At 33.9% G+C, this 25,667-nt stretch overlaps 1 protein-coding gene across 1 annotated transcript; it reads left to right on the forward strand.

Moving 5' to 3' along the window:
* Positions 1–3,062: 3,062 nt before the first annotated feature.
* On the forward strand, positions 3,063–24,395 carry RGS21 (regulator of G protein signaling 21). The gene is made up of 4 exons (XM_063106837.1): positions 3,063–3,073; positions 7,273–7,349; positions 10,960–11,126; positions 24,192–24,395. The coding sequence occupies exons 1-4, from the start codon at positions 3,063–3,065 to the stop codon at positions 24,393–24,395; spliced, it is 459 nt and encodes a 152-aa protein (XP_062962907.1).
* Positions 24,396–25,667: the final 1,272 nt, after the last annotated feature.

A 25,667-nucleotide genomic window follows, 5' to 3' on the forward strand; every position in this document is an offset into this window, starting at 1 on the left:
CCGTTCCTTTGACCTTCGCTACCCCATCCCCACTACACAGGCACCACACTACTGTTTGCTGTTCCACCCCTCTACAGTTGTGCTATTCCAGACCTTGTCATCTCATGCTCGGACCACTGCAATATACTTCCTTTTAATTTCTTAAACTTTTCATGGCAATTTTGAGGACAAAGAACTGTGTTACTTTTTAAACTAGGAAATTGACTGCAGGATTCAGTTCCCTAAAGTATAATAGCTATAACATGTGGTTTATAAGCATAATTTGTGTCATTTACTTAATCCATAAACTTGAAATTTTAAAAAAATTCTGTGATTCTGCAATTCCTCTTTATTTTTTGAATTGATTAATTAATTTTTTAAGTTGACAAATAAAAATTACATATATATATTTATGGAGTACAACACGATGTTTAGTTCTCCCACCTGCTTTTATTCTCACAGTCTCCCAATTCATTCCACACATGCCTGTCATGTTAATTTTCCAATTCATATTGTCTGATTAAAGTTTTGTGTTCCTATACTACCTATCACAATTTCTTACACAATGTAAGCACTCAAAAAACTTGTAGAATCAATCTCATATCCTTGCACAGAAAACTCCATTGATTACATGATGATAGCATTGTCCATAACATCTTCCATAATATTATCTTAACTTAGTTCTGTGAATATCAACTAAGAAGAAAGAAAATAAAATAAACATATATATAACACTATGCAAGATATGTAGGCCTAGTATATTTCCTTTTAGTTTCACACAATAATCTTGTGTGATAGGTACTATCTCCATTTCAGTAACAAAGAGGCTCCCAGAAGGAAAGGTTATTGTCAAGTGTGAAGGGTCCATATTTACATGTGAAGTCACTGCTCTGATATCAAAATTTATGCCTGTTTTATTACATTCTTACCTTCTTTTAAGCAGGGATTTAAAGATAGGAGTTTCCTGGGTGTATTCGTTTTCTATTGCTGCTGTAACATATTATCACAAACTTAGTGGCTTACAACAACACAAGATATCTTAGATCCAGGGAGCCAGAAGTCCAAATTCAGTCTCATTGTGCTGAGATCAAGGTGTTAGCAGGGATGGCTGCTTCTAGAGGCTATGAAGATAGATTCTATTTCCCTGTTTTTCAGCTTCTAGAAGGCCTCCTGTATTCCTTGGCTCTTCACATCTCTCCAACCTCTTGCTTCCATTGTCAGATATCCTGCTTCTGACTTTAACCCTCAAGTATTTTATCTATTATTGTTTTTCCCCTCATGTTAACTCTCCTGCCTCTGCTCTTAAAAAGTCCCTCATATTTATACTGGGTCCACCAGGATAATCTAAAATAATCAACATCCCTTTTGCCACTTGAGGGATAATCAACATATTCACATTTTTCAGGGATGAGGACATGAACATCTTTGGGGGGAGGGGGACATTATTCAGCTTTCCACACTAAGCATAAATTCTAATAATGGAGTCTGAACCTCCTTGAACTGAAAGCTGCTGATATTTAAGTGATCCAACAATATCTCTATATGGATATCTTTTGTTAAGATGTATTGAACACTATAAAAAAATCATTCAGCCTAAGAAGAAAGTTTCTTACCTGATCATTGAGTTAGGAACCTTCATTTTGGTAACCAAATTCAATGATTAGTATTATCCGAACAATGAAAAAAAGCTTGAAAGGAGTGGCAAGTGCACATTAAACAAATAATAAGTATGGTTTATAGAAGGACTTATGAGAAAGAGACTGATTGTAACTGCATTGAACTGAAAATAGAACTTTGTTTTTTGTTTTAAAGTTATAATGCAAAATAAGCCTATTCCTGGCTCCTGTTTCTTAAAAACTTTGCATGGTTTCTACCAAGAGAGTCTTTATATTTTGACAGTTTATTTTCCAAAATACGTTATTTTCTAGTGAAACCAAAAGTCAAAATATGTTTAGTGATTCAGTTTTTGCATACCATGAGAACATTACTTAACAGTGCTTGAATTTAAAAAAAAAATGAATTGAGCTAATTAATGATTTCCCTTCTTAATGATACACTGATTTTTTTAGGTCATCTCTTCTATTTCCATCAGTCTCATTAGTCCAGGGCCACTCACCTACTAGGCATTTCTTTTGATGAACTAAATGGGAACACTTCAATGCTAAGTCAGGGAGAAGCAGATTTCCTGCCTCCTTTGGACTCTTTTCTTTCTTCTACCCTAAAAGTCATCAATCTTTCAAGAGTGTTTAATTGACGTTGAGGGTCATAAATATATACTGGTAGAATTTTACTACCAAGGAACTCTATTATATTGAGATAAAAGTTTGACAAGGCACGGGGTTACACAACTTTGACTACATAAAAAAAAGTCAGTATATGGCCTTTATTTTGATAAATACATTAGCATTATGACTTTAAACATCAGCGCTGCATAAGGAAATATTGTCATAAATTGCCATGAGACTCATGGTCTCCAGTAACAGAGAATACGTGTATTAAAATATAAAAACTGTGTAAGTGTCAAAGAAAAGCATAATGCCTTGTGTTAGAATATTTTAGTTCATGAGTAAAATGTTTTCAGTACTTAAACATATATAGTTGCTTGAGTAAGTGTTTTAAAAATAGGGCCTTCCTCAGACTTCCTGAAAATCAAAGGAAAACAAAATGATCTTTTAGACAGATTAAAGACCTAAAGATGAATATTAAATATATATTTAAATATATATTATAATATATATTGATTTTTACCTCATGTGAACAATAGTTGTAAATAAATGTATATAAATTTCAGAAATTGAACTTTCAAATGGAATTTATTTCATTAATGCCACAGACTGAGAGAAATGTCACATTTATTCAGAGTTATTTGTTACTTAGAAGTTTAAGTGTTTTGACCAATGAAAAGTTAACAAAATGGAAAAAGCTGAGAATAGCATGATTTAAAGAATGCCAGCTTGTAACCCAGGGGATAGGTATTTGCATACTAATTGTAATGTTCCTGCTGTCACATTACCTCCAGCTTGAAGATCAGTCAGAAAGAGAAATTCGGCATCATCTGTGACAGTCAGACACTGGAACGAAAAATGCCAGTGAAGTGAGTTGCTGTTTAAAGCTATTTTTATCTCAGAAGATGTACAAGTGAAACACTTGAGTCTTCGTTAGTCTAGATGTTTTGTTTTCTTCATTTATGATGAGTATGCTAATTCTTCTTTCTTCCTGATTTTTCTCCTTTCTCTATTGATTTCCTCTTTTCTAAAATATGTTAACATTCTGCTTTTGCAACTAATTCTTTATATGCGTTAAAGAAAGGTTATAAAGTGATGGAAGACCACTGAGGTCTCCTATGTGATGGTTTTCAAATTTATGAAATGAGTTAGAGATGTAACATGTATGTATATGATCCTTGAAAAAATTATTTATCACAATTTTATTGAGAAATATTTACATGGATATTTAATGCTGGGTAAGGAAGCAGCTGTCACTTCCTGGAGCACATGGACTCCTTGCTTGAATTTTCCATTCTCCAGCACACTGCTAATTGAGTGTGAACAGCTGAGTTGTTGGATTCCACATTTTTTAATGCAATACAACTGGTTCTAGCTGGCACAATTAGCAAGATAACTGGTAGCTTTCACGCAGTTCCCATCTGGCCTGGCTCTTCTCTGGACATGTAATATGGTTACTGCTGGCCTTGATGGCACTTGCTTAATGAAGAAAACAAAAAGGAAATCAGCCAAAACCCCATGAAATACTAAGTGCAATTTTGGCTCCAGATACACAGCGAATTTTTACGGCAAATAATACACACACAAAAAGTTACTCTGATTATGCATTATAATTTTACACAAAATAAACACACATACACAAATGAGAAGAGCCAGACAAAACCTTTGTTAAGGTTATAACTAAAATCTAAATAAGAGATACACAAAAGAAATAAGGGAGTGGCACATTGCCCATTTATTTAAGGTAATACACGTCAAATAAAAGTCAACCAAGTCAGTATAGTTTTAAATCAGCCACCCTCTTTTTTCCCCAATTTTTATTCATTAGATTTCTTTCTTAACACAATCATATGTTTCACTCACTTCTAACATAAGAAATATCCTAGTTTTGTTTGATAAATGCACAGGCCTTAAGAATGTCTGTCTTGTGTACACTTTCTATCAAGTAGTCAATTACCACAATTTAACTCTTGTGGTAATGTTTGTGTGAAGTTTGATAAAACTCTATTGCAGAAAAATCACTTCCCAAGCAGTTATTATAAATGTTTGAAAACATGAATACAGTATAAGCATATATGCACTGACTCATCCCTTTTAGGAAGAAGTGTGGCAGGAGTTTAAGTTACAAGCAGACATGCCTGTGTTTGAATTCTAACTCTGCCCATTACATGACTGTGTCTGTGGGACATTGCACCAGTGATTAGCATCTCTGAGACTCTACTCATCGGTAAAATCGGAATAAAACAGACTATAATTCTCAAGATTAAATTAGGTAAAGTATAAGATGTGCTTATCACAACGTGGTGTACATGTAAACATTCAATGCATTGTTGTGCGTTTTTGAACTATTCTCAGTATTGTCTTTCAGTTTATTCATACCATTAATTTGCTCTTCAACAGAATTACAAATATATATGAAACTCCAAATTTTATAAATTTTGATGGTAATGAACAAGCATTATTTCTTAAAATAGTTACATTTTACCTAAATTGCACCTTCTGGGTGAGAAATAGGTTAGAAAACAGTGAGGTGGGAGCATTCTGGGCATTATCACACATCAGCAAAGACATTCCTTCAGAGAGTGGAAGGGCAAATGTTCCCGTTACAGCAATGTCAGCATTTTGTGGACCTTAATTAATACCACAATAGCCTCGTATTTCTAATTCTATTATCTATAATATTTCATATCTATATCTTTAGAATATCTATGATATTTTTGTATCTCTCTGTAATTCAAAACATTGAAAAATTTTCTTTTGTCTTTGGTTCAACACTATTTCCCAGTCTTCCTTTCTATTTTTACTGTTTTTCTACATTAATGAAGACGGTAAGAGTGGTGGCCATTTATTTGAACACTTCCATTCTACAAAGACTCCTTTGCATCCAAAAAGTTCATCACGGAATTTTTTTTTTTTTTTTTTCGCTTTTGGCCTAACTGACACTAGGCTCTCCCTAAAGGATATGACTTGTCCTGACACATTCCAGCATGGAGTTGACTGTCCTCTCCAGCCTCACATGCCTCAGAGTTGAAAGTGAGGCCCATCGTGGTCTATTGCCCCCTAGTGATGCTTTTGCCCCATTTCTCCTCTGCTGTTGCCCCAAACACCCTGGGCCTTTGAAGCTAATACAATTTAGCAGTACCTTTCAATAATCTGTTCTTCACTGTAATCGACCAGCATCTTGAATGCCATTGCTCCTCTTCCATTGAAGATTTTAATACCAGCCATTGTTGGGGGTTTGGTCATCCATTGGTTATTTGTTAATATGTTCAATAAATATTTCTTAGACCAGACACACTGCTCTCAATGCTAAAAAATAACATCTAAGCCCTGTCATTGGAGAACTTACATACTAATGGGGCAGTAGTAGATGTTCATCCTTGAATGAATTTGCCTAGATTCCATTTCTCGGTGTTTTTCCTGGATGGCTGTTCCTCATTTAAAAGGGATATACTATGAGGCCAGACTCCTCTCTACCCTATTCATTCACATATATTCCACAGACACCGAGTAGCTTTTCATTTGAATACCCTGCTAACCACCAAATTTCATCCTACATTTTAAGTACATTTTAAGTGACCATGTGATAATTTTATAAATCCTACAAGATCTCATATTTGAGTTATATGAAATACAGCATAAGCTTATTTGAGTAGCAGGTTGTAGAGTGCACAAAAGCTCTTCAACGTAAAATTAAATCTAGAATTGGGTCCCACCTTCCACTTATGAAAAATGGAAACTGAACATCCCAAATCTTTTAAAATGTCCATTTGCATTTAAAAAAACACACCATTTTAAAATGGTTACAGGAGTAATCTTGTGTCTCCAAAATTTAGTGAGTCAAGACAGGAAGGAAAGTCAGCTGCTCACTGCTGGAGGAAAAAAAATAGAGAAAGGAAATGTGAGTAAGGGAAGATAGCAAACTGCATTCCCAGTCACAGTCCATTGTATGTGTTCTCTATGAGGACAACCCTTACTATCTAAAAATACTACTACTGCGATAGCAGAAGATAGCACAATCAATCCTAACAAAAATTATAAAAACTGCAGCAAATTATAGGAAGTAATAGAATATAAAAGCATAGGGATTACTTCACACTAGCATATTTAAGATTAGTCACCTTGATGTGCAAACGCAAAATTTTATAGGAATAACTGGATAAGAGACTGTCTGTATTTTATTATCAGTCATTTTAATAGAAACCTTAAACTGGACAATCTGACCATCTCTTTCCATAACTAGGTCATTTGCACATTACAGCTACATAATCCAGCATGTTTTCTGGAGGCAGCAGATGCTTTCTATGTATGGAGGCTTATTTCATCAGGATTTTTTACTAAGGGGAATAATACATAATATATTTCCATCTCAGAAAGTTTATATCTTAAATCTGATTTAAATCACATCCCCAAAAGTATACCTTCTTCAAAAGACTTAAGTCTATAAATTTTTTGACTGCTTTGGAAAAGATATTACCCTGTTGTGACAGATTTCTAGATTTAAATAAATCAACCCAGAACTAGAAGCATACCAGTCTAAGGAGAAATAAAGACTGCCTCAGTGGTAGTAAAAACTTCTCAAAATACCATGAACAAATGTTTACACTATCATTGTGTTAAAAAATCTTAAAACTTTTTTGAACTTTTTTGGGATGCATAATTACAGATATTTTTGTACTGGGAAAACTTAGAAAATAGTTCATTTATCACCACTGCTATCACAATAACTTTTGAGGAGTGGACTAGAATAATGCTACATAAATTAACAATTAATATATTTGTAGTTGAGAAAAAATTTGCTGTTGCTCCACAGAACCAATATCTCTCTTGTGCAAATATCATTAACAAAGTGGGTTAGATTAATAATTTGCCGATGTCAAATTATATCACACTTCATGTTGTTATAGCTGTCCACTGTGGAAAAGCATTATATAATTTTTGTTGACCTTTTGCTGTTTGATTAAGGGCACAAAGCTCATTTAAAAGATGTAATTCAATAATTACACATAGCTCAAATATTACAATAGGTTGTAGAAGAAAAAGATCACAATGCTATTGTCAAGGGTAGATGTTGTTTCTACAGGTCACCAACCACAGAAGCAATGGCGTGGTCTGAAAATATGGACACACTTTTAGCCAACGAAGGTAAGATCCAACTAATAATAGGTTTAAAAATATAATAATTAAATGGAAATAGTCAAATTCTGAAAGTGGCAGACAGATAAAGTATGAATTTGATCAGTATCTGAAGTATAAGATTCCTAACAGTCACATAAATTTATAAAGGTCTAAAGTCTAAATGAAATTAGCTTTGGCCTAAAATAAGATACATTTATAGAAACCATAAAATAAAAGGGAAATTTCAAATTGCAAGTGAGAAATTTTTCATTTTCTTAGCTCACTATCATTTGATGTATATAATGACTGCCTTTGGTTCAAGATGAAAGAAACTATTGAAAAGTTGAAAATTTAAATAAATCACTTGTTTTATACGTCCTGTAGGTTAAAATAAAAAGCATTTGAAAGTACTTATTTCAACTGAGTTATTCTCATTTTTTGTGAAAACAGAAACACTTAAATGTGTATGTGTGTATATTAATATCTTCATGTGTGAATATATATTAATATTTAATAGAATGGTTCAATAAGGTTATTTTGGCCAATTATAAATAAAATGCCCCAGTCTTTGATACAAAATAGTTATAAACAAAATAGTCACAAAGGTATCCACTGCTTCGCAGCAGTTCTCTCTCACCCAAGAGGGAGAATAAATGACACCACAGAGACCTATATAGAAAATGTTTATAATGCAGCATTATTTGTACTAATCAAAAGGCATTTCCATTTAAAATACACAAAGTAAAAAGAATATTAGAAAAGCTTAAAACATGCTTCACAGCTGTTTATTCATATATGAAGTTACACTGAATCAAATGGGTCTAAATAGTCTGAATTAATTTACTTAAATGCCTTATTTCTAAGGCATTAACATAAAATAATTCACATAACTCTTACAAACCAACTAAAAATATATATTAAAGACATCAAAAAAATGGAATTGCACTCTTGTAAATTTTGAATGGTGTGTTTCTTTTTTCCTTATGTGTGTATAACCAATGGGATAGATCAGGTTTGCTAAGAGCCTCACCAAAGTATCTTGGTGAGTTGTGACTTGGCAGGCTCCAGAGTGGAGGAGTCTGTACAAAGCACCGCAGAACAGAGGCATGGATGGTGCTGAGACAAAGGCAAATGCTTCCACCTGCAACCCCATTGGGATTTTATATTTCATACAATATTAAAAAGAAAAGTCATAGATTCATCTGAAAAGCTGTTTGGTTTTGCTTTTTATGCCAGAGAAATAGCAATAGTGTACATGCTTTTTAATGCTTTAAATAGCTAAGCAAGTCACCAAATTACCTAGTTGTTTTTGTCGACTTGAGAAGAGGCATTAGTGTTGTCTTCACCCTGTATTGCTGACTAATTCCATTAAACACCACCTGTTGGCTCTGACCAGTAGTCTTTCCATTCTGCAGAGAATACCCTGCATAATGATTCTCGTTGTATGTAGCGTATCATTCCAAAGTCATTGGTATCTTTTGAACATGCAAATTGTATGTATAGAATGGAAAAGTAGGTCAATAGAATATTGTGTAAAAAACAGAGATAACTAGCCCCAGTTTTAGTTGCTTAAGTTGTTTATTTAAGAGCAGGAGAAATCATGATTGTTTCTTGATCTCTAACTTCCCATCGTTCTGGGATGCACTTAGATAATCTTCACAGGGAGAAAGCTTCATACGCTTTAAGACATGCACATAAAAAAGTGCCAGGCATGAATCTACAATATTCTTTCAGAATTATTGAAGTATACTTTATCTTCTATATAAAATAGATTTAAGCATAGATTCTGTTCAAACCTCTTAAATTCATCATTGTTTGGACCACATTCAGGGAAAATTTTAATTGAGTGTTACTAAGAAGATTTTTATAACCTAAATTTGTCACAGAAGCTTCTTGGATGTATTTTTAAATGCAAGAAACGTGCAGTTAATTGAATTTTTATATAGTGCTCACATATTTACAACATCCACAGTCTCCAATATTGCTACTGAGAATTTTAATTGGTACCTGATAACCTTTTGCAATGACTTGTTATTTCAACGCTATTTCAAATCATTTTAAAAAATTGTTAAATCTATTTTTAATCCAGTGTTTTTAGACACTTTAATCTTGTTCCAGAAAGCTCTTTTTTTGTTTCCTGTCATTAAATAACTTTTGCTTCCTACCTGCAGCAACCTACAAAGGGACTCAGGCCCCTTTTCCATAAAGTTTTCTCATATATTTTTTCCCTAGTCAGTATTTCCTATCCCCTGATTTTCCAGAAGCTAATTTTTCCCATACTTTGGAACTTGAAGAATTAACTTTCTGAACCTGCAGTCAGGGAAGAACTGCCTTGAGCACGTGCAAAAGGGGACCCTCCTGGTAGCTAGAGGAGAAAAGCACCACTGTTTTGGAAGGCAAATTCCTCTGAATGACAAAAGCACTGGTGTATGTTTTCCTTCTCAGAGACACATACAGTCTCACCTATAAACAGATACTGCCATCAGAAGAATGCAAACTCAGAAACTGGAAACATGACCTTAATATACAAGTTTAGTTTGATCAACAGAGGGAATCTGACAATGATCTTTTTAATCTGCTATCTAACTAGAGGCATACTCAGCCCTAAACTATTTAGCAAGAATTACCTTCTCAAATGAGCTCTGGATATACCAAAGAAGAATACTTCAGGGAACATTTTGATGAGGAGTAGAGAAGGAAGGGTCTAAACAGATGGTCAAACTCAAATATCTATAGGAGCAAAAAATAAAGGTATAAATTTGGCTGAAAGTAAGATAAAGGGGAGAATTGGGACCTATGGGAACCACAGATTGCAAGCTAGCCTGTGGTTATTAAATTTAAAAAATGCATGTCATACACAAGCCAAAATAAATGAGCCTGCAAGTGAGTGGGTCCATTTGCAGTCCCTGGTCTAAAGTTTCTGGAGAAGTACATGCTCAGGAGAATGCATGGGAGCAGGAGGAAAACAATATGCACAGGTACCTTGAGGGAGAATGGGAGACATCAGAGTTTTGCTTTACAGAATTAAAGCTACCTATCACCACATAAAAGGGAGAAGTATTCACACCAAATATTTTGTCAATTACTTTCTTGGTTTAGAGATTAGAGTTGGCCAATATATTCACCCCAAACTAGTAAATGTCAGCCCTTCCTCCTTCACTTTAAGCCCAAGCCAACACCATTTAACCACTTAGCATCAAATTGTGTTTCTTCATCAACTCATAGCAACAGAGATATTCTTACTGTGAAGTTAGGATAACATCATTAATTTTATCCGAGCTTAGTGCAATAGCTGTAAAAAGCAGTCCATGCTATGAAATAATTACCGTCAAGACATTCTCCTAAACATAACTGCTAGACTTTTCAGGCTTACAAAAAAAAAAAAAAAGTACAGGTTTTCTTTGTTAATGGAGTTAATTGCAGAAATGCAGATATAAATATTTTAAGTTTATAAACTTACTGATTCAAAATAAGGTTTCTTAAAGTTAGAAACTGAAGTATATAAATGTATTTAGGGGAATGATAAATGTTTGCCACTGAATACTCAATACATGTTCATGATATGCAATGTAATCGTTTTGGTCACATTACTGCTCTGTATGATATTATACAAGAGTTTTTCTTATTTATTTTATAGCTGGTCTAGATGCTTTTCGAACATTTCTAAAATCAGAGTTTAGTGAAGAAAACGTTGAATTCTGGCTTGCCTGTGAAGACTTCAAGAAAACAGAAAGTGCAGAAAAAATTGCTTCCAAAGCCAAGATGATTTATTCTGAATTCATTGAAGCTGATGCACCTAAAGAGGTGAGTGAACTACTTCAGGACAGTGAAGATTCATCCCCTGACAGATCTGCTGCCAATTAGAAGATGTTAGATCCATCTAAAGGGTAATCACATCATTACTATGTATTCAAATAAAAAGTGTCAGCAGACTGCAATAGAAGTTTGAGACGATCCACGGTCTTTGAATGACTCAGTAAATATTTTTCAACACCTACTATGCTCCAGATATGACCAATATTTCTGTCTTCTTGGCACAGCATGAAGGCTCTTGTAAAACAGTGCCTAATATCTCAAATTAAACAGCTCTAAAGTCAAGCTGCCAGAAATCCTGCTTTGTGTGGTTGGATTGCCAGTGCAGTTTCTTTTTTCCTTTTATAAAATAGCAAGTTAAACAAGGTCAATGTGGGATAGTATTTTTCATACTTAAAAAAAAAACATGTGAGTAGAAAAAAAATACCTATTAACCAACAGTATAAATTCCTCATTTTTAATATTTTGGAGGTCCACTTTATGGCATGTTATAATGTCTTAACTTCCAAAAAGGGGTTTTGCTTACCTTTGAGCCAAAGGTATGAGGCACTGTATCAAGTGATCAGGACCTACCTGTGTTGCTTCAAGGTCAGGGCAATAGAAAGTGCCTTAAGGAGAATGACTCTGATAACAGCCCCCAAAAAGCTCTTTGTGTATGAAACATCTCATTTTTATTTGATTTAATTTCCAGACCAAAACGAGGGTCATCTTCACATACACTTAATTTTAACTGTGAAGTTTAATTAATTTGTATTTTAAAACTGCTTTGGATTTTTTTTAACTGAATTTATCAAATAAGCAAAGAGTTTAAATGCATAAGTAGCAGGCAAACAGGAAATTAAACTATATTAAACTACTAGTACTAAACATAAACTACTAGGACCTTTCATCTTCCTTGCAGAGGTGAAATACTGATAAAGAATATCAGATGAGAGTAGTTATATTTTCTGATCCAAAATTAGGATTCATGGTATGAGAGGGATAGTTGTACTTATGGGACAAAGGACAGACTAGATGAAATGCAGGTACTTAAAGTTACCATGTCAATAGTTCAAGTTTTAGATGGGCATTAATTCCTGCTGCATATATTAGTCTAGTAAAGCATTAAGACACAGAACCACTGAAGTATGGCCTGGGATTCACAGGGGGGAGAAAAAGAACTTTAATTCCTGTGGATCTATGTCAGCACTCATTTTCAAGTCATCATCTAAGAATCAATAAATAATTCTGGAAAATTTAAAATGTAGTATGGAAGATTTGTCAGGTTGATTAATGTGTCATTCCCTAAAAAGGCTTTGAAATCAACCCTAAAGATATCCTATTTATTGTGATATTAGTTTAAAAGCCAGGTCTTTTTCTTTCTTTATGAATCTATCTAATTAACAGTGGTTGTTTTAGGATAACATTCTCAAACTTTGTGTATGAAAAATGTTCTAGTAAGAAATGTAATCTTTTTATTACAGCTGAATTCAAAGTTACAATATGCAATAAATTATCAATTTTGACAAAATAATTCCTTTTGTTTTCCTCACCTTTTATCCCAAAATAAATTTATATAGTAATAGTTTACCTAAATAGCATAGTTATTTTAGGATATAAAACTTTTACAGTTTTTTATAGTTTGTCCATCTAATTAATTTTGACTAAATAAAACACAATTAAATTTATGGCTGCTTCTTCAGTAAAAATTGTCTCCTTCCAGTGTTTCTAAAAAGGTTACTACTGGATATGATGAAATGTATTAAAAATAAAGATTAAAAACAAATATTATGTTTACTATATTTGAAATAGTCATTCTCTTTCCTATAATTTTCCTTTAATTATTTCCAATTCAACTTCCTAAAGGGCATTTTCCTGTTATATTTTATACCAATTGCAGTCTTGAAGGTATTTTTCAATAGCCTATCAATTATATGTTAAATATAATATGGCTGTTAGTATTTTGATTCATTAAACTGACTTATTGAGTGCCTGTCCTTACAATGAAGTCACAGAGTGGAAGGAGAGATTGACATGTAATAAAAACCAGTCCAATACACTATAGGCAATACAGCAATGCAACCACATTTGAAGTTCATTATTAGTACAGTGGAAAAGAATGATTAAATCTATCTGGAGAATTAAGAGATGGATTTTCAGAGTGGTTCACACATGAAAATAGTAGGTTGTGAAAAATAAGTCATATTTTCAAGAGAGCAAATGAAGAAAGAATATTTTAGACTGAGAGTACACTGGTATAGCACTGATTGGTATAAAGCTCCCTAGTGTTTCTGGAAAAAGCATTTTGATATTGCTAATGTGAACAGAAAAGTGAGGGATGAAGTTGGATAGGTAGGCAACAGTGGAGTTGAAGAATTGATGTGAAGTATTCTAGATTTATCTAGTAGGCAGATTTGACAAGACTAGATGATATCCATAGGTTGGAAAATATAATGATTTTCCTAAGTAGGAAATTAACTTAAGAATGAGAATTATATGAGAATTCACCATTTTTCCATATTAAATGATAGTTGTATAACTGACTCTTATAAAGAATCTTAACTATAACCAATTTCCTTGATAGAAAATCCTAAAATAAAGAACATTGGCAAGGTCATGTTATCCAGATGTCTATTAAATTCTGATTACTTTATTGTCAACTTCTTATATCTTTATTTCTTCATCTATAAAATTGCTAGCATGACTTAATAATTTTTAATTGATGCAATTAGACAATTTACAATTGCACTATACTAAACTTACTAAATGATCCCTGTCTATAAATTGAGGTTACTAACAGTTGTCAGTTTCCTGTTCTAATAGGCAAAGACTGCACACAAAAACAGAACTTTCCAGTCTCTGTGAAAGATCATGATAATTTCAACTGGATTTTATGTTCTCTTCTGTATAGTATCACCTTCTCTCTGGTTCTTACATTAATAGGGAGTTATTATGAGGTAATGGAAAATCCTAAAGTTTGGATATGTCTAGACCTGGGTTCAAATCCTGACTCCTCAGTTGTTTCATCTTGTGGTAAGCTATTTCATCACCCTGTGCCTCAGTTCCCTCTTCTGAAGAAGCATAATAATACATCAACATAGGACAGATGAAAATGGTAAATGAGATAATATGCCTATGGTTTACATCATGCAAAACAGTTAAAAATTTTTAATCCCTTTCTGTCCTTAAACAAGTCACTATAAGTGCTATTAACTCTACCTGAAAACAACCCTTAAATAACTTCTAGGAACATTTGATAACAAGAAACTTTAAAAGACTCGATAAAATCATAAAAGTGAACACAAGTAAAAACTTGTTAACAAATTACCAGGTTCAGCTAAAAAGAGCTACTCATTGAATGAACTGTATCTAGCTAGGTTCAGGAGAAAATACTGCAGGAAAAAAAAAAAATAGTGTGGCCCAGGAATTTTGACTGAGAGTCTTGAAAATGAGAAAATTATTAGACGAGCAATGTATTGTTTAAACTCTCTCTACTTTGAACACAGTAAGAACCTGGGAGTGGCAAAACAAAACAAAAAAATTCTTAAACTTGTATTTATCTTTCAGTTAGGACCACTAATTTCATAATATTTGGAAATTTTCAAGAAAAATACTATTACTTAGACTCACAAAAATGTATTTATCTTAGAAAATTTTTAAATATTTGCATATTCAGCTAAGAAATTGATGTATTTTAAATATTTATATTGTACAGTTGTGCTCTGCATAAGATTTCGTTCAGCCGCAGACCACATAGAGGACAATAGTCAGGGTGACAGGTTGGGTTTGTAACGGGCTATACCATATAGGCTATTGTGAGTGCTCTACGGTGTTTGCACGATGACAAAATCACCTAACAGTACATATCTCAGAACATCCTTAAGCAACACATGGCTGTATTTATATCATTGTTCCCTTATACTGAAAAGAAAATTGGTCATAAGAGGATGAAAATATGTCATAAAGTAAAAATTGTTTATGCTGATTATCATTCTGTGAGATTAGAAAATAGTGTCAAATCATACCACAGTGTAATGTTTAAAAATGATATAAATTCAACTTTGTAGTATCACCAATCCAGAAACAAATATATAGGTAGTGTCAAAATATAATACAAAATGTTTAATCCTTAAATTTATTTATTAAATGTGAGGACACCATAACTCATCAAACAAGAGAAATTATAGTCACAAGGAAAATATCTTAATGGGTCTATGCAGGACACTTTTTAATATTTGTGTCTGGCTTCCCACTTTTATTTTTAATGCAGTACAATGTTACTGATTGATTTATATTTCATTTCACATCAAGAAATGCTTATTCAGTGCCTACTATTAACCTCCTTATAAGATAAAATCCCTGCATGGAGGAGAAGCTCAATCTAGGCAGGAAGACAGATACTAAACACATGAATATACCACAATGTGCTGTTGCACTACACGGCTCTCAATAAGAAAATGTAGGAAAATAAAATAAGGAGAAACTACGGTTTGGTTTGAAAGAATATTTAATCTAGCTGAGTTAAAAAATGAAATGTATAGAACTTAAAAAAATGTCAAAGCAACAAATGATTAAAAGCAAAAAAGAAATATTGTGTTATACCTAGAAGGATATAATGATTAAAGAGTAGTGAGACAGGATATTGAGATAAGGTCTTTATTTTAGATGGGTTAGTTTCAAATTGAGTCTTGAGGGATGAAATAGATACATGAATTGTTGGTAGAGAGAAGCTCACGAAAATAGGCATCTAGAAGCATTTCCTGCTATTACTGTAATGCCAATTTGTATTGACCATTTTGTGTTCATATTTTGTCTTTGCATTTTTAAGTGCCACTTCCCCAACATGTTGATGTTATTTTGAGTCTTATTCCTGCCCCACAAGTTACTGCTAGCCAATAGTGCCTACCCCCCTCCCCACCCCCCAACTACAGAACAATCTCTAGATAGGAATCTGCTTATTTGTTAATTTCCTAAGTTTTTGTTTATTAATCACTAGCTGAGGATCTACTGTCCGCTAAGCACTATGCTAGCACAACTAAGAAAAAAGGCATCATGGTACCTAAATAGATAAAGCTAACTATCTTGGTGGGAAGACTCCAGTTAAAAAATAATAATAATTACAATAAACTTTCACAAGTGTCGTGATAGGGAAATTACAAGACGAGGTGGTAGCATGCAACAGGAAAATCCAAGTCTAGGGGATCAGGGAATGTATCTCAAAAGAAATAATTAGTAAGTTTGGACCATACATTTGAGCACAGAGGGAAATAAGACAAGATGGGAAGAGGGAAGGACGGAAGAGACAGGGAGAAGAAACCCAGTACTGTCTGTCTTAGTGTGTGAACTGAGGGAACTGCACCTTCCGGGCCTCAGTGATTTCTACATTCTTATTTATTTTATCTTAAAATAAAGGGATCTCTAAAAAAGAAAAAAAGACTGAGGCCAGGAGAGAGAGAGGGGAGAAACAGAGCAAAAGAAACTATTATACCTGCGCAGAGCTTTTGCATGGACTATCTCATTTGCTCACCACGCTCACTATCTTAGGGAGGTATTACAATCACTCATGTTTCACAGGTGAAAAATGAACTGAGCCGTAGAGCCAAAATGAGGAGCCCTGCAGTCAAGATCTACCGAAAAGGAGGTCTTCAGCCCATGAATTTGGGTTTCAAATTCCTCCCCCTAGATCTACTGCTTATTTTAAGTGTTTATGACCTAGCCTGGGAATCTTGATGTTTATGCTAAAGGCAGAAGCATAAAATTTTCTTGTCACATAGAATCTATCTTCCTTTCTATCAAAAGCTTTATTTCTTTTCTCAAATTCTCCCTAATTTGTACAACTTCAAAGACTACGCAGCCCAGATGCAAATATGGTATTAGGAGGCAAAAAGTGTCAGGAGTATTTCTTCTAATAATCTGCAGTATCATTTTGTCCTTCACAACATGATTTCTGCATTTCAACTCAAACACCAAAAGCTCAGGTGTTCTTTAAACTTCCCCATGTCCCTGTGCCATTTAAATTAAACTTGGATTAGCATGTTGGGGTTAATGAAGGAAACCAGTCAATCTTACTCCCTTTCAGCTGCTCCAGCATAGCCTTAGCTTTCGTGCATCTATTTTTAGTGATCTGTATATGTTATGATTTCATATGTGTCATCTCCTTTATCACCACAGAAACTGCAGAGGCATCTGGTTTCTATGCAATTTTGTCTTTGCTTTGACTACTTGTCTAATTAATCAAGATCGTTTCAAATTCTATTTTCTTTTTCATTTCTCTTACCCAATTTAAAGTGTTAATCCTGCCTCCCAACTTGTGCCATCTATTTCTGTCTCCAAAGCCAATGACAACAAAATGATACAGTCTTGCACAGGGATAGATTCCTTCTAGAAGTTACAAACTTTGCTATTCTCAACTCTAATAGCCACCTTTGAGAATACATTTCAGGATATTCATTTGCCTTTAATGATGCCAGAAATGAAGTAATACTTGAGGTGTTACTGGTGATTAAATAGAATTATGTGACCCAAAACATGATTATAGATGGCTTTAATTTGAATAGTAATTTCTAAGCTCTGTTGTGAATGAGGTCTAAAATGCTGCCTGCTCCGTTTTTGTAAGGCTTTTTATTTATGCATGCACACGCTCTTTGCATAATGACAGTCTCTTGCTACACTATACATTCTAAATGAGGAAAGGCTATCTAATTTGAATGTGAGAGCGCAATTGAAAACTTTTCATTCAAATTATGTAAAAATATATAAAGCACAATTTAGGGTCACAAGAGAGCCAACAGGTACACTTTAAAATGTATTTTTCCTGCTAAAGTAATTTGTTAAAAGCCCAAAGAATTTAAAACTGCTGGTGTAGATAAAAAGGAATTTGGCTTGTATAACTTTCATTTAACAAAATCAAATGAGTATTAAAATATCCTGGATCTTTATCATAAAATTGTTTCTAAACAACTACCACAAACATCATTCTGAAAGCAGTCATTTTAATGCCATCGATTTTTGCCAGTGTCAGCTGTGTCGAAGCCTTTTCAAAATGGACAGGATTTAAAAGGCTCTAAACGGTTACGATAACATCTCAACTGTCATTTCATACGAATCACAATCCTGGGTCTTGTTTTCTGAGGCTGGCAATGTAGTGGTCTCAGATATCTAAGATAATTCATGACTTTTCAAAAAATACACAAATTAAAATATGTTTCTCAAAGTCCTTAAAACTAAAGAGAGTCCATAACACAAAATACAAGTAAGTATCCATATCAGTAAATAATACAGATATAATGCAATTTATTTCATTAATTTATATAATGTTCTGTCCATGCTCTCGACCTCATTGTTTGAGATGCTCAGCAAAATCCAAGTTTCTCTGCAGCTCCCAAGCAGTTCGGAAGTGCCTCAGACCATGCAGCTGGAGAGTCCGCCTTTGTAGGGGTCACCTCCTGGCAGTTTCCTCCCTTCGGTGTACTTCAAACTCACTATCTCATCTGTCTTACTTTTTGAGATAGAAATTTATCCCAATATCTTCTGGTAAAACCCAACCAAAAAAAAAAAAACACATTTGAAATAAGGTACAATTCACAGACATGCCAGCAGGAGCGGTCTATATAAAGGAATATATATGTAAGATATGTATGTATATATATATATGTATACATTTTTTCTTTTTCACTTTTTTCCTGTTACTGAAGTTTCAGTGGAGTCGAAAAGAAAAGACAAGTCCCTCGTGATAGCCTGTTCCCCATACAGCACCGGAACTGACTTCTAAGAAGCATTTATCGAATGTATCCCTCTCTTTCAGTAGCAATATCTCCAGCTGGCTTCTAGAACTGGACTTCCTCCTCCCTCGCTGACTGCTGTTTAACAATTTTGCCTGCTGTTCCTACTCATAGCCTAACACGCACTATATTAAGGAAAGGTACCCCTCATCTACGTTCTGCTTCTACCCACTCTACCGGTGATTTCCTGTGGTCCTATGGCCTTTAAGAGAGCATCTCAAACTTAAAAAATTCAAATCTGAGCTCTAATTTTCTGCTCAAAACTTGCTTGTACTTGAGTCCTCTTCATCTCAGTAAGTGGCAACTCTGTTCTTTATTGTTCTGGATAAATAATTGGTAGTCCATCCCTGGATTCTTCTCTTTTTATTATACCCCATACCTAATCCATCAGTACTTTGTATCATCTTATTCTCCAGAATATTTCTAAAATCAACCATTCTCAGAGATTTTCACCTTCCCTCCAGCTCACAACTCTTCAATCACAGGTTCCATCCATTCTGCCTCCTGAATATCTTTGAAATCTATGCTCTCCCCTTCAGTCCCTGTGACATATCCCAGCCTAATCCACAATCAATTGTCCACTTGACCCTCTGGTATGGTTTTCTAATTTTTCTTCCCTTTATCCACGCCTAGCTGTTACACCACATGGAAGCCAGTGACATGTTTTGTTTTGTTTTGTTTCAAATATGTGTTTTTCAAACACATTAGTCCCTTAAAGTGTTTCTCATTGCTCTCAGGATAAGTAAAAACATTCCTTCGCCAAACCTGTAAGTCCTGCATGATCTCGCACCTTCAGGCCTCTCCTGATTCTTGCTTTCTTGCCCTCAAAACCCACTGGGCTTCTTCCAGTTTACCCTCCCATGTGCAAGTCCCTTCTTTAATATTTCGTATTCATAATAATATCTCAAAGATCAGCTTAAAATCTCATTTCTCTCAGAAGGCTTTTCTTTCAGAAAGCATACTTTTTCTTTTGGATTGCTTTTTAAAAATCTATCGTCTTGATTGACTTTTAATCATCTTTATATCTTCAGATCCCAGCACAGTTCCTACGCACCTACTCAATAAGTACTCCAAATAAATAAATTCAAGAGATGTCTATTCATAAAATAATTTTTAGATATGTTAGCCTTTTTTTTTCTTGAAAAATGAGGGTAATATTATTCATCTTATAATCATGTGTGTGAAATATTTAGCATAAAGTAGCCACATGAAGACTGAGCACATCAGTACTAATATTCAATTTTAAAAATTTATTTAGAGTTACAATAATCATGTTTAAATATCTTCATGATTATTTTAGAATTAATGTTGCTCAAAATATTTTGCCACAGGAGCAAAGACAGAGAATCACTAGGAAGAACACCTAGAAAGAAAAGACTTAGGCCAGAACTTAGGGAATGCATATCTGCTTTGCTTATATTTTTGAGGGACATATGGAGAATAAGGGATTAGTAAAAGAAAAAGGGAAAAGATAGTAAATCAAAGGCAGGTTAATTCCATGTTATTGAATTCCTTGGTAATGATAAATCTTCTTTCTCTGATAATTAGATTGAATACTTAACATTAACAGAAGCTTTTGTATCCAAATATATTTAAGCAAGAAATTGAATTTCTTAAGATTTTTAAATCAAAATTATTTACGAGGACAAGAAAATTACAGTAACTTTTCTTCTGTGGTTAAGGAAGGCTTCTTGGAGGATATTAAATAGAAGCTAAATCATAAAGAGAAGAAAAATATGAATAGGATACAATTATGGGGGTAGGAGAGATTTTAGGTTGTGAAACAGCATAAACAAAAGCCTTGGGTGAAAGATTCATTTTGGAAACAGAGAGTAGACCAGCTTTATGGGTACCACCAGAGATAGGAAGGGGTTGTTTTTGAAACAACACATTGAAGTCAGGGTGTGAGGAATCCCAAATGCCAGGTTAAAATGTTTAAATTATAGGTTATAAAAAATAAGGACTTTCAGCTGAATATTTACACGATAAAAGTGATATTTTGGTGAAATTGATGTATAGTAATACTGTTTAGTGTTTAGAAGAAAAATGTGTAAGAAGTATCAGGTAAGTGGTAAATTCAACAATTTATAGGTTAGTTACAAAAGCCTAAACTGGAGAAATAAGAGTGAGAATGAAAAAGACCTTGTAAAATTACAAAATAAAGAGCAGAATTTTATATATGCATATATGTGAATAACACACACAATAAGATCAGAGAAAAAGGTGTCTGAGATGATTTCTCTGTTTCTTGCTTGAACTTGAAGAAAGATAATGACATTTATACAAACACGTGGGTGTGATGTTTTGTCACTGACATTAAGCTGAATTGCCAAGACACATCTTCAGAAGGTGCTGATTACCTCCTGGGAACAGCATATCTGCTCATCACTTAGCTATCAGTAGCCAATGCTGGCAGTTCCTTGGTAGAAAAACAGGCAAATCAGAAAAATGAGAGGGATAAGTCAGAAGCACAAGCTTAGTATATTTCAGTAATGATATTATCATTACTATGTTGAAATGGAATGGTTCCCTTTAAAATTTCAATATGAATTTGAACAAAAATAGAACCATTTCTTCACCTGATTCATGCAACATGTATTTACTGAGTCCTTACACTGTGCGAGGCATAGTGAGGTATTCACAAAATGTCAATACTGCCTAAGTAACACAACATTTTTTAGAGGTCAGAAAGGAAAAAAAAAAAAATACAAGTAAACCCCATGGTAGATGTTATGTGAGTTTATTCTTGAGGAGAAAGAGACTTGTGAAAGACCTACGTGAAAAGGAGTTTCAGTTAAACTAGGATGGTACGAGAAAATGTTCAGAAGTGAGAAAATACAAGAAATTTGAATGGAATTATCTATCTTGGTGGGAATAGAGGGCCCATACAGAAAAGAAGAAATGTGTAAATCATAAATGCCCAAATTGGGGCTTTGTATTTTTTAAGTAGGAAATGGAGAATTACTGCAGGTATTCAGTTCTAATATTAATAATAATAATAAAGCCAACACAGTGCAGCACGTATGCATTGTCCCTACTGTTAGTAGAAACCCCTCTGATGAGTGCTGAAATAGGTTAAGTTGCTATGCTACCATTCGAGGGGATATGAAGTAAACAAATCGCAGATTATACTGCTAAAGAATTAGTAGTATAGTTAAATGAACACACGGGCAGCATGTATTCTCCTATTCCCACAACACAAGACAGTTTGTGAAACAGACTGTAGTCGATGTTTAAAAACTACTGCAAGATCTTGCTAATATCACATTCACGATTCCCACTATGAGGCAGGCACTATACCAAGTTCATTACATAAGTTATCACACCACTTCCTTGCTTAAAACTCTTCAGTGCCTTCTACTAGAAAAATAAGAACTCCTTACCGCAGCACATGAACTCTCCAAAATCCGGCCTGCATCTCTTCTTCCAGTCTCATCATGGATGTCCTTTCCCACACCCTACACTCCAGCCGTCCGTGTGTAGTAGCTCTTCAGAGCCTAACAAGTTATTTCCTGCATCAGGGACCATGCATTTGTGGTTGTTTTCTGCCACAAGTGTTTTTCCCCTGATTCTTAGAACACTGACTTCTTATCCTTCAACTTTAAATATAAAATAATATATTTATTAGTTATTGGTTGTCTTTCCCCAAATGTAGATGCATTTGGCACATAACAGACACTCAGATATATTTGTGGAATTAATAAATGTTTGGATCATCTCACATTAATTTTTGTATCATCTGAGTTGAGAACTATCAATAACTTAAAGACGAGGAAGCAGGAACTCAGAAATATTAAGGTAATTCACCCGAGGCCACCAAAGTCTTAAGTGTTGGAGGACAGATTTGAAAATGATCCCAAGGTCTTTCCACTCCCCTGTACCATCTTCCTGTATAAAGGAGCGGCAATCAGTTCCAGGTGTTGCGGCACTTGATCTGGAACTCTGATAAGGGGACTAAGAAGGTGATCAAAGGAACAAAAGTGCAGATATATTCCAGGATCAGTGAGTAGCTGAAGTCCTTAAAGAAAGAAAATATCTGTGAGCAGTTAGTGGTCATTTGATTTTTTTCAAATCAATTTTTTTTTCCTTTTTTTCTTTTTTGAATAATAATGTTAAAATAGTTTGATATTATTTATCTCATTTAATCCTTAAAACACTTTAAGATAGGTTCTATTACTATTCTCTTTACACCATGGAAATTGAAGATGAAAGGGAATTATAGAGCTTGCTTAACTCAAACAGCAAGTGAGTAGGTAAGTAGGGATTTGATTACAGGTCTGTCTGCCTATTTTTCAACTGCAATTCAATGTAGCATTAATTGTCATTTACAGTCTTTCTTTTACCAGCCCCCCATAATTCTAGCATTTTTACAACCTCTCCCATTTTGCCAAGCTATGCTTTAATTCTATTCAACAAATACTTACTGATTGCCCAGTAAGTGGTAGGCATTCTGCTAAGTGCTGGAAAATAGAATGATGAATAAGACAGATACTACACCTGCCTGCAGTGAGCTTTCCGTTATAATATTTAAATCTTTTTTGTAATTCATGAATATCTTTGTTTAGGTTAGATATATCTTCAACATAAAATTTTCTGCTTCTCAGAATATCCTGGGATATGTGCCAATTGAGCAGGTATCTCTACAAGAAAGCTTGGGGCATTTTACATATTTGCAGGTGAATGGTGCGTTCCAATATGATGGATCTCTATCAGACACTCCTGGTGACACCTGTCAGTGACAGTGATAAGGAGACAAGGAGGTGTTTATGGGAGGGTAGGATGATCAGTGAAGAAGGGGCATTATTTGGTCCATTTTGTCAAACAGAAAGAAATACAAATTAGAAAAAAAAACAGTATTGCGAAAAACAGCAAGGAGAGTTATGAGGAATGGGACTGGGCTGGTGGAAGCCAATCTAGTAAATTCTAGTTAGAGTTCTACCTCTGGAAAGTACATTTCAGGAATCCAGGTCAAAGTACTAGGGGAAAAAAGGTGAGCAGGAAGAGAAATTTAAAATCATAAATTATAAAGTTTACTTCTTTACTTTGCCTTTTTTCTTTTTAAACCTCAAAATCAAAATATGGCTTTATCTCTTTTCCCTCTCAAACTAGAAAAAATAATTAAACCAGGCGTGTTCTCTGCTTTCCAGAAAACGAATGCATGATCTTTCTGCTGTTCTTCATCAGCTTGGCTTTATGTTTGAAAAAAAATTCAAGTAATATGTGTATCAACCAGCTGCATAAGCCATGTATTCTCTGATCAAACTAATCTCATGGTATGCAACCTTATTTTCCACAGATTAACATTGACTTCAGTACCAGGGACCTCATCTCAAAGAATATTGCTGAACCAACTCTCAAATGCTTTGATGAGGCTCAGAAATTAATCTACTGTCTCATGGCCAAGGATTCTTTTCCTCGATTTCTAAAGTCAGAGATTTATAAGAAACTCATAAATAACCACCAGGCTGAAAATCATAAAAAATGGCTCCCTTTCTTGTGAACAAGGTAAATGATAAACAAATCGCTATGCTTCAAGGCTAAAATGGTTTAAATATATGAACGCAATATACCTTTTTTTAGGGTTTAGAAAACATTTTTTTACTTCAACAAAATACTTTTTTAATGTATCATGCTTGAATTTCTAAGTCAATTGTTTAGAACTTATTCATTTTATCAGGTACTTAAAAATCCACTGGGAGAAACAGAGGGAGTTCACAGAGATATCACATACTCTTAAACCATAAGTTGATATTCTTATGACATTATAAATTGAAGGAACTATATATTTTCATGTTTCAGAATGGGAGACTGTTTAGCATTATATACATGATTTTAAATACCATTTGCATTATTTAAAACTTCACTTCTGTAAAAAGAGAAACTGAACCCAAACACAGCACTCCATTTAGTGTTTTCAACTGTTTCTTTCAACTATTTCTAATAATATGGTGGTTATCTAAGCTGCTATGCTCTCGAATTAATTAAAAAGAAAAATTGCAAGAATGTGTGCATATTTATATGTATGTCTGATAGCACTGTGGACCAAAATATTTCAAGATATAGCATTTGATTCAATTCAATGGCATCACATAGGCTTATGTACAGTAATGGCCTTGAGGGTGGGGAATATGGATTTTCTTATACTAATAGGAATACAAATGAAAGAGAAAGAATAAGGATCATGGATAGGTTCTTATACAATGACCTGCATAGCAATGATAGTCACATTAAATAAAAAAATATTGCAACAATATCTACTCAATTGTGGAGTGAAGTATCTATTCACTCACTCAATACTAGAACTTGTTTATAAAACTCAAACAAAAATTTTAAATGCATTTATTTTGAGATGTTTCTAAAATTGTTTCTTTCTATATGTAAATATCCTGTGATAAGTATGAATAATCTCATGTCAATATAAGAAGCTCTAAAGATTCAACAGATCTTCCACGTTTCCATTTTATTTGCACAAATTTATCTGTTTTGATTTTTCTATTTTGAGATTGTTTAAACATTAAAAATGGAGAAAAATAGTATGACTTATTTTATGTTTCCACAAACTGTTCATTTGGTACACAAAATTTTGCCTTCCCTTCATCACGAAAAATAAACATGAATAAGCACATGCAAATGGAATAGTCCCTGTACGTTTGCAAATTCTTTAAAGGAAGGTAAAATACAACCTGGTTATGAAGTATTCAGTGTGCCTTAAGGTGCACTTAGTGAAAAATAGCTATATACTTTTCAACATTTATTCTGGAGGGTCTAAGTT

This window comes from Cynocephalus volans, chromosome 8 (assembly GCF_027409185.1).
Source record: "Cynocephalus volans isolate mCynVol1 chromosome 8, mCynVol1.pri, whole genome shotgun sequence".
Taxonomy (NCBI): Eukaryota; Metazoa; Chordata; class Mammalia; order Dermoptera; family Cynocephalidae; genus Cynocephalus; species Cynocephalus volans.

Bases quoted from the DNA above. Each gene is read 5' to 3' on its own strand.
- RGS21 (XM_063106837.1), top strand. The intron at 7,350-10,959 runs GTAAGATCCAAC...TTTATTTTATAG, and splicing joins CACACTTTTAGCCAACGAAG to CTGGTCTAGATGCTTTTCGA. The intron at 11,127-24,191 runs GTGAGTGAACTA...TATTTTCCACAG, and splicing joins AAGCTGATGCACCTAAAGAG to ATTAACATTGACTTCAGTAC.